Source organism: Sphaerodactylus townsendi, linkage group LG01 (genome assembly GCF_021028975.2).
Source record: "Sphaerodactylus townsendi isolate TG3544 linkage group LG01, MPM_Stown_v2.3, whole genome shotgun sequence".
In the NCBI taxonomy this organism is placed as follows: Eukaryota; Metazoa; Chordata; class Lepidosauria; order Squamata; family Sphaerodactylidae; genus Sphaerodactylus; species Sphaerodactylus townsendi.
In genome coordinates, this window is record NC_059425.1 from 170315657 (window position 1) to 170331771 (window position 16115).

The window sequence follows — 16115 nt, forward strand, 5'->3', positions numbered from 1 at the left end:
GGAAAGCTGCTCATCCCTAATGCAAACTCTGTTAAGCAACTCTATCTCATCTTGCTCCCAAATCTTCTGTTTTTAGCTGCTACTGAGTCAAGTTCGAAGGCTTATATTCGAGTCAATAAGTTTCCCAGGTTTTTGTGGTAAAATTAGGTGCCTCTGCTTATATTAGGGTTGGCATATACTCGAGTATATACGGTAATTCCACTTCTCTTGTGCCCTCACCTGAATATACTGTAATAGATGTGGAACCTCTCCCATTTTGGGATCCAGTTTCATTCACAAAATGTGTCAGTTGATTGGTTCACTAACTACTAGTAAATCTCCTGGGGAGAATTGGGTTCCGCCAGAGGCATACAAGTCAAATGTACATTGGGAGTCCCCCACTTTAGCTGTACTGTTCACTGAAATCAACAGTTCATTTATAGTACATCCCAACAGGAAACAAATCATCATAGCACCTACCTTTTTTAAAAAGGTGATAGTAACAACCCAGCCAATTACCATCCTATAAAATTTCTGGACATTTATTCCAAATTATACACACATCATCTGCTTATTAAACTGGAAGACTGCCCAGACAAAGTTAATCTTTTTGGCCCTGAACCGGCCAGCTTCCAAAAGGGACATAGTATGGTCGATGACTTCATGACCTTGCTGGTCCTGATTCAGAAGTATACCAAAAAATTGAATAGTCAACTACTTGCTGCATTTTTTCAACCTTTCATTGTATTGACTGCTCTGGACGAAGGTTCAAATTAGATAAAGCCAGCATTCATAGGTTATTAAGGTTTTTGAGGAAACTTTATTCCAACACTACTGTTAAAATTAGAGCAGGTGAGTGAGGTCTACCTATGAACAAAATCCCTTTAAGGACAGGTGTCAAACAGGGCTGCTTGTTGGCCCCTTCCTGTTCAACTTTTATATTAATCCTATTGCACAAAATCTGGACCCTTGAGACAACTTTCCTCCCACTTTCATTGCCTGTAAGATACCAATTTTGTTCTATGAAGGGGGGGGGGGGGCGCGAAAGATTGGGGAAGGGCAATTGGGCAGATATAAAAAGGGTGAGGGCCTGGACAGTCAAGGAGGATGCACCCATGTAACTACGGCCTGACATAGGACCAGTTTGCCAACCTATGCCATGGTTTCTGTAAAGCTCAACTGCAGCCAGAAGCCCTGGAATAGGTTGGAGGAAGGGCTCCTCAGACCCCGGAGAGGGGTATTACTGGCGACACTGGGATCCAAGCGCTTGATACTCAGATCCTGAAAAGTAAGGGTCATACCCTCCTTTAAAGAGCCAATCTACCTCATAATGTAGTCCACTGCCAACTTTATCATACATATCACTGTCCTTTTATCACATTACTTTTGTAACTGTCTTTCTGCATTATGGTATGACGTGCCTTAGACAACTGTGTAATCCTAGTCCCACTGCAATGTTTATTGAAGTCTGTGCTGTTTTGTTTGGAATCACTTTGTAATTCTCCTTGATTCTCAGCAGGAAAAACAAACAATAAATGAAGTATTTTTTAAAAAAACTTTACAATTACTTCCTTTCATATCCAAACAATACAAAGGTGATTCCCACTTCAAATATGGTCTGAGTCAACAGGACAGAAATGGAAGAAGAACAAACTGCAGCTCTGTTTTATCTACTTCAGCAAAAGTGTGTACAAGCCAGATTTACATATCTCATCCTTGATGAGATATGGGCCCAAGGAATAAGATGGAACTCACAGTATCCTATATGCTAACAACAGCACACTGCTTGCTTCTTTGAATCATTAGCTAGTTTAAATGCAAAGACAACAAAGAGTCCTGAAACATCTTAACAACTAGCAAAAGAAGTCCAAAGTCCTGAAAGTGCTGTATGGGACTAAGCATAGCTAAGTAACATTAGACTCGCATTTAATTATTTAATCATTTTTAAAAGGTGAAAACATTCATCTCCATATATCACAATATAATTGTCCCAATCCATCTTGATAAACGTTGCATATCTTTTTTAGATTATTAGATTAGATTATCTAGTGTAGAAATCAAAAATTTATCAAACTCATATAGTATTTATCTTAACTAATTTATCTAAACTTTTCCTAATCTAATGTAACTAACTTATCTTAACAGAGTTTTCTTAACAGAGTTGTACTTCTCTAGTATACCTTTTAAAGGTAGGTTTCCATTTAGTATTCAGCCGGTGAAATCAAAACATCATTATTTTTATTAATATAGTTCGTCCATGGTTCCCAATATTCTTTATAGGTTTCGTAAGGTAATTTCCTTATCTGATGTGCCATTCTATCTATAGGATATAGCTGTTGTACTTTATTCCTCCAATCTTTTATTGTTGGTAATCGTTCCATTTTCCATAGTTGAGCCAGAACTATTCTCGCTGCAGTTATCATATGGAACAGTACATGAGTATAAAATTTTAATGTATTACTAGAAGAAAGTACTGGACATAAGAGGTAGGCAATTGACTGCATTGGAAAATGAATTCCTATTACACTTACAATTGGTGAATGTATCAGATTCCAGTATTTACTGATTTTTTTTGCAAGTCCACCGTGTGAGATAAAATGTACCAAATTCCTGCTGGCATTTCCAGCATAAAGGTGAATTATTTTTGTTTATTTTTGATAAGGCTAGCGGGGTTATGCAACATCTTTAAGTTATTTTCCCATTAAGTCTGTATTTGGGGTGTATTTATATATGCTTTTCCAGTATTTATTCAATTGTTCTAATGTTATTGTTTCATTGTGATTTTGAGCCCATTTTATCATATTGTTTGCTTCTGAGTGGACCTGTTTAAGTTTGCTTCCACAGTGTTCTATGGGGTGAGCAACCTTTTTTAGGCCAAGTACCAATAAAGTGTGACATCTACCTGAGAAGGCTCTGGCATGCCGGGCAACCAAATGCAAGGGGTGTCATGAGCCAGTCTCTGAAGTCTGGACACTGAGGACTCTGACGTAGAACCTGAAGACACAGTGAAGGCACAGCTGGCTCCTCGTGAGAAGATGCAGGCAGCAGCGCCAGATCCAAGCCCAACCTTGCAAGGCAAGGCAAAGCCTGATGCCATGCAGCTGGGAGAGCCAAGCAACGAGCCAGCTGCTCAAAGGAGACAAAGATAGAGGCTACATCTGCCAAAGGAGAAGGGCTTACATTGCTGCTACGTATGGCAGAAGGCTGTGCGAGATGGAGGCATCTGCATCTGAGGAGGACTGAGCTCTTGCAGGATCCCAAGCTCATTAGCCAGAACTTCCTATATAAATCCTACCTTGGGGTTGGCTCTGCCCGGGTGCTTCCTGGTACAAGTGTACTTCCTGGTACGCTCCATGTGCCTCGTCTCCCTCTGCCCTCCAGCTCTCAGCCTGCCTGCCTGATCTCCAGCCTGTGCCTTGACTTTGGCTTGCCTTGACCACGCCTTTGCTGGCCCCTGCCCTGACTCTGAACTGTTGGACTACACCTTGCTTGCTGCCTGCCTTGACTCTGGCCTGCCTGGCTAGCACCTGCAGGCAAAACAGGGTGGGACATCAGGTTGTACTTGGCCGGACACATTTGGAGCATGTCAACCCTCAAAACTACCGACACTATTCTCCGGGATTTGCCTCAGATTCTGCTTGTGGCTGGTCTAGTCTGGGAGGTTATGACAAACATAAGCTTCGTCAGTTGCATTCATCCATGCCCACGAATGACGGCAGTGCCTTGGATACTGGGGTGGAGACCTGGCCTTGGGGACCGAGCAGGATGACCTGGTTTCTCACTGTAGGCTGGCATGCCAGGGCTTATACACCCCTGCCGTATTTCAAACTTTTGTGACCCACAGCCTACTTCATCAGACACACGGACTCTTCAGAATACATAACCTTATGCTAAAACATGTGGGCTAGACAACACAGGATGATGTAACATTTCTGGACATTATGAAGTTGGGGGAGAGAATAGAAATTAGGGAAAGGGGACTGAAATATGTGCCATACTTTCTTACAAATCCTAAGCTTGATTGCTTTTCATAATAGAAAATTTATAATTTATAAGCTCAGCATGTAAAATATACTTGGTATGTCAGAGTAAAAGCTTTGATTTTCTGCAAACAAATTATGAATATAATCACTATCAAAGAGGTTTGCAACGGCAAATTATAAATATATTCACTATCAAAGAGGTTTGCAACTGCAAATTATGAATATATTCACTATCAAAGAGAGGCAACTGCAAATTGCTGTGCTCTCTTGGCTACCAGCTGAGAGAATAAAGTAAAGTTGAAAACAGTACCTAGGAGCATATAAAAAGTTTACATAGGAAGACACAAGAAGTTGGGCCCATGGGCCTGAAATATTTAATGGCAGGAAAAAAGTGATTGAAAATCAATGGATACGAAAGCAATACTGAATTTGTTGAATGAAGCAACTATTGCACCAATAATTAGATAATTGTAAAAACTGGAATTTTCAGCAAGCTAGAACTCATAGCCTACAAATATACTGTCACTATAAATTATTATACTATAACAATGGCCAGTTTCTTGTGCTTTTTTAAAATAACAGTTTCACTGTTCTAACACCTTTCTGGTTTCTTGTGGATGAACACAACCTCTCTTCCAGAATATCATTACAGGATTCCTGAGCTGCAACAGTATTCCCGAATTCTCACAACAATCCCTTTTGAATAAATCAAAACATGAACATACTGCATTTGGAAGGCACTAAGAACGTTCCGTTAAAAAAAAAAATTCATTCCAAAACATTTGGAAACTGAGGTTAACAAATCCACACATTTCAATAATTTGACAAAAATAAATATTTGTGCTTTCCAAGCATAATTCCACAGAATAAATCATTGCATTCACACTGAAAAGTTCTCCATTGAAAAAAAAAACACAATCGCTCCCTCTAAGGATGTTGTAAGACATAACTCAAGAGCAAGCTAGATACGATATGGGCAAACTATTTCCCAATAAGATTTCTCTCTTCTTTTTTGGGGGGAGAGAAAGGTGATACCGAAAAGCAAACCAACAGTAGAGGTTGCAGTCAGAAGCAAAATAATAAAATAGCGGGAAGATAGACTACTGAACATCCTTCCTCTGTGCCATTTATCCACAAAAAAATTGCCTTGCTTCTCCACCAAACATATCCTATTCGCAGAGAGGAATTCATGAGGAATTCATGCCTGTTTTCCTAGAAGGAAAGACACAGCTTGAAGAGGGGTGGGATGAAAGTCTGTTGAACTTTAGGAAAAACTGGCAATTGAGCAGTTTTCATGTTCTTGTATTGCCTGCGTATCTGTCTGGTTTTGCTCTTATCTGCGGACGTTATTTGAAACACTGTCCTATAAATTAATCAGGGGTGACATAACTATATTAGAAGCTCAAACTAGTACCAGAACTTCCTTCAAAGAAACTTGGGATTTGTAGCTCGGCAAGGGTGATCTAATTAAACTTTTCCACCGGTGACTCCAACAACCTTGTAACTTCATCAATTACCAAGAGGAAGAAGAATGTTAAACCACACAGACTGTATAGTTCAGATGTGACCAGAAGAAAACAAGAATGATAAAAGGTATAAAAAGGGCATCACATGAAGACTAAAGATGAACTTCATGGTCTACAGAAAATGAGAGAACAGGGGACGTAGTAACTGTTTTAAACACTACTGTATGTCAAAAAGAATAGGGGGGAAAACAACTGTTAATCACAACCACTAAGGACAGAAGGAGCAAGGGATTTAAGCTGCAGGAAGATAAAGATTAATGACTATTAGAAATCAGGTACAAAACAAGATTTCTAGTAAGTGATGGAACTTCATTCTTGGGGATTTTTCAAGAAGCCGCTTCACAGGTATCTGTTAAGGATAGATTAGTCATAGAACAACTACTGTTAAGGTAAAGACTCCGGCTGATGACCCATGAAGGTATTTTAAGAGATCCGTAGCAGTCCTAAATCAGCACCTTGGAAGAGTTTTCCACTTCCAACTCTATACTACTATACCTACAAAAATAATGTCTGAAAAAGAAGAGCATCAGGCATCTGTGGATAATTGAAGACTCTAGACACCAAAAATTCTGTCGCATATCAAGATTTTTCTCCCCAACTCATCATGCTACCTTTCCTAATGGTTATGGTGGTTTACAAAAATTCAGTCACCTCGCTTGTTAATGGAAATGCTGAAACTGAAATTTAGAAGAAGAGTTGGTTTTTATACCCAGCTTTCCTTAATCTTTAAGGAGCTTCCAAGTGACTTACAAGCACCTTCCTTTCCCCTCCCCGCAACTGACACTTTGTGAGGTAGGTGGGGCTGAGAGAACTGTGACTGGCCCAAGGTCACCCGGCAGGCTTCACGTGGAGGAGTGGAGAATCAAACCCAGTTCTCCAGATTGGAGCCTGCCACTTCAACCACTACACCACGCTGGCTCTCTGTGTTATAATTTACACAATTACTTTGTAATGTTTGTATTGTTCATATTTAATGATCTAGATTTTTGCAAACCTCATAATAATGAGAAGTGTGAATTTTCATCTCTCTCGTTCTCCAACGACCATCATTTACAAAGCTCTAGTACAGGGGTAGGGAACCTGCGGCTCTCCAGATGTTCAGGAACTACAATTCCCATCAGCCCCTGCCAGCATGGCCAATTGGCCATGCTGGCAGGGGCTGATGGGAATTGTAGTTCCTGAACATCTGGAGAGCCGCAGGTTCCCTACCCCTGCTCTAGTACAATAATTTTTACACCAGAATCACATAAGATTATGAAATTAGCTAAATGTATAATGAACCAAAAGAAAGTGATCACAGGAAACAAAGCAGCTTATTTAGGATATTGTCAATATCTGCGTGACCCTACAAAACATCACAATGACACTTCTCTTCCAAATTGCCCTGCTTATATGACTGACTTGACTGATCAATGAAGAAAATACAATCATTATCTCTACTGAGTACTAATATAAAGCTACAATGCCCTCTTCAGCTGAACAGCAATCTAATTGATCCATTTAGTAGCAACTACAGTTACTAAATTAGCAATCTGCCTATTGACGGGATGTATTAATCTGAATTGCAAAACATTATTTTCTCCAGTACTGAAACAATCCCTCAGAGCCCAAACCCCCTTCCCCAAATGGCGAAACAATTCTTTTAAATAAATGAAGCAACATTTTAGTTTCGGCACCACATAGTTCAGAGCCTGACCCAACTGTATTTAATGCGGAAATAAATCCTAATTGATTCCAGTTGATTAGAACTGCAGCTGCAGTTATTAAAATTAGATAATATTTGCAAAAAGTAATGATTGCACATGTATTTAAAATGCCTTTTATTTGTTTAGGTTTAAATCCTGCTCCTCCCTTACAGTGGGGCTCGGAATAGGTAACAAGTGATTTACATTTAAAACCAGGCACAATTAAAAAAGATTAAACAGGGGGTGTCAAATATGTGGCCCGGGGGTCAGATCCAGTCCTTGGAGAGGGCTTATCAGGGTCATATGCCAGCTCAGGCAACCCCCCTTTCTCCTGATTGGTCCTGGGGAGTCTGATATTGGCTGGCCAGCAGGGGTCTGCAACCTGCGGTTCTCCAGATGTTCATGGACTACAATTCCCATCAGCCCCAGCCAGCATGGCCAATTGGCAGGGGCTGATGGGAATTGTAGTCCATGAACATCTGGAGAACAGCAGATTGCAGACCCCTGCTGGCCACTCCAGGCACCCTTCCCGCCCCCCCAGGGTCAGCCACTTCCCACTATGCTAATCTGGGCTGGTGAAGCTGTTACCCCGCACCCCAGTGTAGATCTCGACTGGCAAGCCAACTGTGAGCTCACCAGCTGAGGCAGTCAATCGTAACCCCAGTGCTTGTCTGGACTGGCAGGTCTGCTGGAGTTCACCAGCTAAGGCAGCTCCACCTCCCAGAATCTACCCTGATCAAGTCACATTTATGTCAAATCCAGCCTCATTACAAATCAGTTTGACATTGCTGGATTAAACTCTATAAAATAATAATAATAGCAGAGATTATCAATCCAACCAATATTCAACTATATTTTGTTTCAAACATATTTCTAAATATGTGAGAGTTCTAGGTAACAGTTTCATAGGGCGACATCATTTTGTTTGGAAGCCTGTATAGAAAATATCAAAAACATTATTTAGGAATGTTTAATAAACCATCATAAAAATAATCCACATATAGGTTTTTTTCACCTGTAGCCACGACCAAACCACACTCAAGAGACACAGAAGTGAAGCTTAATTGCAGCCCAATATGACAGGTGTCGCTTCCATGTCATTACTTCTATCTCTGAGAATAATGTAACTTCCACAAAACAGATCAGAATTCTGGTTTCTAAGCAGCAAACGGCTAAAAACAAATCTAAACTACAGTAACAAATTGAAGAATTTTGTTATATACAAGAACACCCGCGAAAACTTAACCTAAAAGAGCTTCCCATTATAGAGGATTTTTTTTGATTCTGTTCTATTTATTTTTAAAAAATGTACCCATGAATGATTTCAACTGCACAGTAGGAACAGGGGAATCTCTACACTTGTAGAAAACTCCACACCAACTTGAAACTGCTGTCTCACAGCCAAGACCTTCTACTGAAATAAGATTTTACCAGCCAAAGTCTTTCAACCCCCAAGGTATTGTGAAGCACAGACCATTTTAGTGTACAACCAGAATCCGTTCTCAAAGCTTTTCTGGTATGTCAAATAAAACGTATATTTATGTGAGACCAAAATAGCAGTCAGTTTACTTACTGTACAACTGAATAAAAAGACAGTCAAAGCTCTATAAAAAAAACTGAAGGCACTCAGAGTGTAAAAATAGGTAACTGTCCTAAGAAAATACACATCTTTTAAAAGGTAAACAGTGTTGGATGCACACAGATTTTTCTTCAGAAAATCAATCACAGATGGCTGCCAAATGCAGTATTAGAAATGCTTTGGAAGCTGATGAATTCCTGACGAATGCAACTAACTTTGAAATTTTCACTATAATAACTTCTGCCTACATTCATCATTTCTAAGATATGTGATGGTGAGCTTAAATACAATTTTATTGTTATTCCTTTTCACTGTTCCCCAAAAGAAGGTTCTTAAAAGATTTCGCCTTTTCACAATCTTTAAACAAGCACAATATTGCTTGGCGCTGACCCAGATCGCCAGGTTAGTCCAATCTCATCTGATATTAGAAGCTATTCACAGTCAGCCCTGGTTAGTTTTTGGATGGGAAGGCAGGCAATGGAAAACCACCTCTGAACATCTCTTGCCTTGAAAGCCGAACAAGTTGTTATCAGTTGGTTGTAACTGGATAGGGAAAGAATGCTTGTAATGTCTATTTGCTGTTTTTATCATGATCACTGTAGTCTTATGGTTTGATGGCTTTCAACAACTGTATGTACGCCTGCATATTTTTATAAACCCCCTTGGGCCCAGTGTGTGGAAAGAGACAAATATTTTAAATAAACTGTAGCCCTATAGTCAAATGTAAGTCAAAGTAGCATCTTTCTTAGGGAAATTTCTAACAGGGATTTTCTGGGCATTAAGCTTTCCAGAGTCAAATCTTCCTGTTGCCAGGATACTGATAAATGAGTTTTATTCAGCTTGCGAAAATGCTGTTGGGTCTACAGGGTGATATCTGGACACAAGTATTGACTAACTGTTCTACTGCAGACTAACACGGTTACCCTCTGAAACCCCTAACCCTATGGTAGTGTACACCATACTTTAATAGCAAGAAAAAATGGTGTCAAAGGTCAAGTAATAAACTGGGATAACAAATTAGAAATATTAAAGTACAGAAGTAAAAGACAGTGTATAAAAAGGAATGATTGATAGTACAAAAGGATTTAAACGTGAGGGCTACATTATATGCTACATTTTTCAACATAGGGAGTAAGCTGTGAATTGGGAAAAGTGTATTTCACAAATATGAAAAGCAGCACGTTCAAGATGTCCAACATAAGTACACAGGGCACCTAATGTACATTCGCAGAACACATCCTTGTGTTGCCTTTTATACCTTACAAAATACACATATTTTTTATGACAATTCAGAAACATGAACCAGTCCTAACAGCCTTGTGGAAACTGTATGACCCAAGGAGAAATTTGCCATGTTTACACACTGCTTGCATCTACAGTAGCCAATGCCACTCTTCACAACTATGAGGTATTTTAAGGAACCACTTGTTTAACAAACCCTTGTGCTTTTTAAGTACAGAAATAATGTTATCTATTTATTTATTTGCTCGTTCAACTGCCCTACCCCATGCGGGCTCTGGACAGCTTACAACAATAAATTGGACAAAACTATAAAATAGATAAAACGTGCTTATCCACATCCCAGCACCATCAACTTCCACCAAGGGGGAAAAATTGAACTATAATCCCCCATAAAACCAGAACACTCAAAACTGCGTACAATAAAAGGGGAAGAAGGGACAGGGGAAAAGAGAATACAGTGGTTGGGATACCATTTAAGTCTTTTCGCATAAGCCTGATGAAACAACTTTGTCTTACAGGCCCTGTGAAATTGTCTTACAGGCCCTGTGAAATTGTACTAACTCCCGTAGGGCTCAAGTCTCACTTGACAAAGCGTTCCACCAGGCCAGAGCCAAACAAACCTCTGATCCTAGTTGAGAACAGCCAGATAACTTTTGGGCCAGGGACCATCAGGAAGTTGTTATTCTTTAAGGACGAAGCTCTTTAGGGAACGTATTGAGAGAGCCGGTTCCCCCAGCCACAAAGATCCCAGACCATTTAGGGCTTTGAAGGTTAGTACCAAAACTTTGAACCTGATTTGGTACTGCACCTGGAGCCAATGAAGCTGGCGGAGCACTGTGTGGATGTTCACCTGCCACGGGGTCTATTGCCAAGGCGGCAGCAGGCTGAGGGTACTGCTACGGGCCAGGCATCGTTTCATTAGCGCATAATATTGGGGCGGAAAATCGCCCCCAGACCCCCCCCCCTCCTAGGGGCAGGGGTGGATCAGGGTGGGGGGCGCACACAGACAGGTCATGCCCCAGGCGCAATTTCCTCTCCATCCGTTCCTGATGGGGTCCCAGTAAGGACACAAGCAGCTGCATTTTGTACCAGATGGAACTACTGGAGCAGGTGAAGGGCAGTCCCGTGTACAGCGAGTTGCTGTAGTCTAATCTGGAGGAACATGTTTAATTGGAGCATATTTAAGAACAGTCTTTCAGCCATAGCCTGGAGAAAGTACATTCTTTCTAAATTAGTAGTTTGCCAGACAAACAGCTGGCAAACGGGTCACATTATACCTTTACAGTAAACATTTTGTTAAGATTCTTGAACATCTCTGACAGACAGATATAACTGGGTTAAAGCCCCTTGAAAATATCACAGTATTATTTCTGATCCAGCTATTGCTTTTAAAGGGTCATTCCAATAATGGGTAGATTACCATTTTTCCCTCTTCCCTGTACACAGGAACAAAATGTAGATTCTGAGAATCCATGTATTAGAGTAAAAAGTTACAACAGATCAGTTCCCAACCTTAAACTGGTGTATTCACTGACAATAAACATCCTTTGCTAGAAATCTGGTTGAAAATCAGGCTTACGTATCATTTTTAGGATTGGGGGCACTGAGACATTGCATTGATTTCAGTATTGTAGTTGTTAATTGCCCTGAGGTACCATGAGCCCATCCAACAAGGAAGGGCAGCCTATAAATCTCACCTCATTAAACAAGTAGATTGGAATCCAGTGGCATCTCAAAGGCCCTCCCAGAATTCGGCAAAATAATAATTCACTTTCGTCCACTTTCAATCCGCCTTCCACAATTGTGTTGGTGCAATTGGATTTTTCAAACCGCCATTCTGACAGTAAAATCCAGCTGCAAAAGGGATTAGAAAGTGAATTGTCTACACGTCCCTCCTGGGGAAGATTACGATATTACAAAAAAGGGAAAACGAGTTCATCTCGTAAGGATGGCAACTCGTCACAAATAGGCTGTGCGGAATCCAACCAAGCTCCCTTCCTCAGACACCAGGAGACATTGAAAACGAGCAAAACATGAAGCAAAACGATTCCCCGGGTAGAAATCGCATCCATAGACTAATCGAAAACCGCTCCCTGTCCCGTTCGCTCTGCTGTCCATCCACCCCCTCTGTTGTCCATCCACCCCCCAGCCAAACATTTCCCCATTTTTTTAAAGCAAGAAAACGGTGGCCATTTCCCCGTCGAAACTGGGCAAAGTTACTAACATTTTGCAACTCCTAACTCCCCCGCGCGCGCCAGCCCCCGCTCCTAATTGCAAAGCAGGTTGTCGCCAGAGGGGGAGCTTCGCCGAATCCTCGCCTGCCTGGCACCAGAAAGCCTGGGCGTCTTGTCTGCGCCTCCCTCTGCAGTCACGTACGTACACGGGGAGGGAGGGTGAGGGCAGGCGAGCAAGCAGAAAAAAAAATAATGCTAAAAAAGACACGTACGAATTTTGTTTCTTTCTCAGCGGCCGTTCCCGAGCGCAGGCGGCGAAGGGCCTTTGCAAGAAGCCTCGTTTGCAAAAAAAAAAAAAAAAGGTCCCTCTTTTGCAACCTCCCCCGCCGCCTTTTCAGCTGCAAACCCAGGCAGCTCCCAGGCATCCCACCTCAAATGACCTCCCTTTGCATCGAGCTGCAAATCCCAGCCCGCCTCCTCCGCAGCGCAGCAGCAGCAGCACACTCCACATTTCTCACGTCCTCTTTGCAACCCCCCCCCCCAAAATAAAGGAGCAAAGCGGCGACTCAGTCGAGCCCGGTGCGAAGCAAAACAAAACACACACACATACACACACGCACAACCCGGGGGGGTGCCACGCTTGCAACTCCGCTCGCGAACCCCAAACACGGCAGCCGAAGCAGTGACAGAAAGCAAAACAGAGAGGGCGCGGGAGCGAGCGGAGTTTGCATCGCCTCTCCCCGGCGGCGGCTGCTGCTGCACTGCTGCTATCAAGGCTTACGGGGGGGCAGGAAGGGCAATCCCACGGTCCCTCGTGCGCCGCCACCCTGGGAAGCGCTGCGCTTCGCTTAACCTCACCCGGGCCGAGTCCGCATCCTGCCCGGCTGCCGCAACGCCGCCGCTGCACCACCGCTGCCCAGCGCTGGTCCGGGGACAAGCAGGTCGGGAGAGATGAACAATGGCTGCCGGACCCCAGGAGTACCGCCGCCGCCGCCGCCTTTGCCGCCAGAGAGCTGCTGCTGCTGGGGAGCTCTTGGCGGGTGTTCACCGCCATGGTCCGCCGCAACCAGGTGAAGTGAAGGAAGGAGGGAGGGGTCAAGGCGAGGCTGCCGCGGTCCCCTCGGCCGCCTTCCGCTTTGAAGGAGCGCGGCGCCGCGGCTGCTCCCGCCGCCGCCGCCGCCGCCGGGCGAGGAACAAGGGCCCGAAGGCGAGCGGAGCTCCTCCTCCTCCTCCTCCTCGGCTCAGTCACACACACCAACTGGCCGCCATTACTGGCTCCCTCTTCCCTTTCTCTCCTCGGACCGCGGCCGCGACGCTCGCCGCCGCCGCTGGGGGGCGCCCCAGGACGCCTCCGATCCCTCCCTCCCTCCCTCCGCCGACACAGGAGGCAGGCCGAGCAGTTGCAGCCTGGACTTCCGGCTGCTGGGGGGTGTGGGGGGGGGGTGTGTGTGTCCAAAACTGCAATTATCCCCCTCTTCTGCAATTTCAAAGATTTAGCTGAGCAGAGGGTGGATTTAGCTGCTCTAAACCTGCACACGCTTAATTTAGGGAGTGAAAAGCGCAGCACGGGTAGATGCTGTTCTGGCTGGTGTGTTGTCGCAAAAATAATTTAAAGCGTCTTGTGTTGCTACAATGTTTTTTACAGGATGAACTTTCATGGACCCATTTTCATCAGGTGCAATAAATGGATCCTCGCTGGACTGTTGTTTTATGTAAGAGTGCACACACACACACACACATACACACCAGCAAGGCCAAGGGGCCATGAGATGAAGGAAAGAACAAGACAAAATGTAAAAAACCCTGGTAAGGTTACCAATCTTAAGGTGTGCGCCCTTGGGTTCCCCCAGAATTAGGCTACAGAGGTGATTTTCCTGGAAGGAAGTGGCAGTGAGGAAGGCAGACTCTGTGCCATTGTAACCCCCATGCTCAGAATGGGTTGACCCAGAAAGGGGTGGAGACTCAAAGCAGCAGGAGGCTGCAGAGCTCATGTAGTTTGGAGGAGACAAGGCTACCAGAGTCGGACCTTGATTTGTATAAGCCCTTAACACCTTGTTAAGGTGGCTGCAATGTTGTTGGGAACTAGTGGGAAGGTAGTTGTTTATTTTTGATATGTTGTAAACGTTGGAGTTTATTGTTAAGGGTTTTCCTGCGTTTGTAATGGGTGAGAGTTCTCCTGGAAATCTTCATCATGTTAAATCCTGTTCACCAAGCCCTTGGAGTCTTCAGGAGCCAACCCACTTGCAGGAAGAATTGGACTTGGCAGTATCAGTAGACTGTAAATATAAGGACTTGAAAATGCAACCTGAACAGAACCTTGAAGTGTGATGTTAAATGTTGATGTTTGATGTTATAAGTTAAGAAAGTAAACCATTTTGGGTTTTTTTAATTTGTCCAAGTTCTGCCCCACAGAACCCACAGACAGAGGTTACACCATCGTATCCCTGCTGAGCTTGCTCTCTTTCCCAAAAATCCACCCTCTTCAAGCTCTGCCACCAAATTCCCCAAGAATTTCCCACCCCGAGTTGGCAACCCCCTCTAGGTAGCCTTGTTTAGAAGGCACTTAGAGATCCAGAGAGGGCCAGGCTTCTTTTGGGTTTTTAAGCCCCTAATAACAATAACAATAATAACAGCAAAAACAACAGTAACAACAACAACAATAATGTGTCTGATAGAAGTGTGAATCAAAGCAAGAAGCAAAACTTTACAAACAACATACAATAAATACCTAAGTTTGAGATCCCCTTTGAATGTGGGGCCCAGGCCAAAGAGCCCTCCCCCCTACAACATCCAAACATTTTTGCTGTCAAGTCACAGCTGACTCATGGTAGGGTTTTTCTAGGCAAGAGGTGTTTGGAGGTAGTTTGCCATTGCCTGCCCCCATATCATGACACTGGAATTTGCTTGCAGGTCTCCCATCCAAATACTAGTCAGGGCTGAACGTGTGTGGCTGGTTGAAGGTCACCCAGCAAGCTTCCATGGCGGGAGTCTGAAATCATACTTACTACACCATGATGGCTCTATCCAAACTAACAACTGTTCAGCACTGGGCCAGGCTGCCTCAGGAGATGGAGGCCCTCTGCTGGGGATGGTGTATTCTTGTGGATGGAGGGGGGTGTAAACTAGGAGACATTCAAGCTCCCTTCCATCTCTAACCATTTATGTGGGGTTTTAAACTCCCAATATAAATCTCCTTCTTCAGATGAAATTTAGGGTCTCCTCACTAGACAGATATTTTACATGGGAAACATGAAAAGACCAAAAAAACAGAATCACGGAGTCAGGAACATGATGAAATGCAGGATGAAAGGTAATGATGCAGAATTGATGTCTGTAAGCTATACATTTTCAGATCTATAATTTACAGGGAATCCTGGGTTCTGCTAGGAAGCTTTCTGCGGATAAGGGAATAGCATGTAGCCATGATGGTGGGGGCGGGTCCACAAGTGAAAGAATAACTATATTATTATAGCGCCCAGTGAAATATCACAAATTAGCACTGGTGATTAGAGTGGAAAAATAGTTGAACGTGAATGCAGAAGTAGACATAGGAACTACGTTGGTCTCGTGACTTTGTCTATGCTTTTATTCAAAGTGCAGTTACAAGCGAGTTCAGAGACAGCTATACTCTGTCCCACCGAAAGATAAAAGGAGATCTGTATATTAATCCACCACCAAGTGACATTCTTTGCTGTAGAATGGTACGCTTGTGTCCCAGTTTGGTGGAACCTAGTCCAGAACCCAAGCAGAGCATTCTACAGCAAAGAAGGTCCAGTTAGTGGTGGATGAATATACAAATCTCCTTTTATCTTTCGGTGGGACAGAGTATAGCAATCTACTGCATTCGTATCCCACTCTTCCACCAAGGCACTCAGAGTTGGCATAGATGGTTCTTTTCTTCTCCCTGATATCCTCACAACCAGGGGCGTAGCTACCATGGGAACATG

The 16115-nt window shown here is 43.3% G+C and overlaps 1 protein-coding gene across 1 annotated transcript in view; it reads right to left on the bottom strand.

The window, feature by feature from the left end:
* Window positions 1-13437, bottom strand: part of ATAD2B (ATPase family AAA domain containing 2B) — a 91143-nt gene extending 77706 nt beyond the window's left edge. Inside the window, exons 1-2 of the mRNA XM_048506088.1 lie at window positions 13424-13437; window positions 13027-13090 (exon numbers count right to left, since the gene is read on the bottom strand). Coding sequence (XP_048362045.1) covers window positions 13027-13090; window positions 13424-13437 — 78 coding nt within the window. The remainder of the gene's footprint in view (window positions 1-13026; window positions 13091-13423) is intronic.
* Between the last annotated feature and the right edge of the window lie 2678 nt (window positions 13438-16115).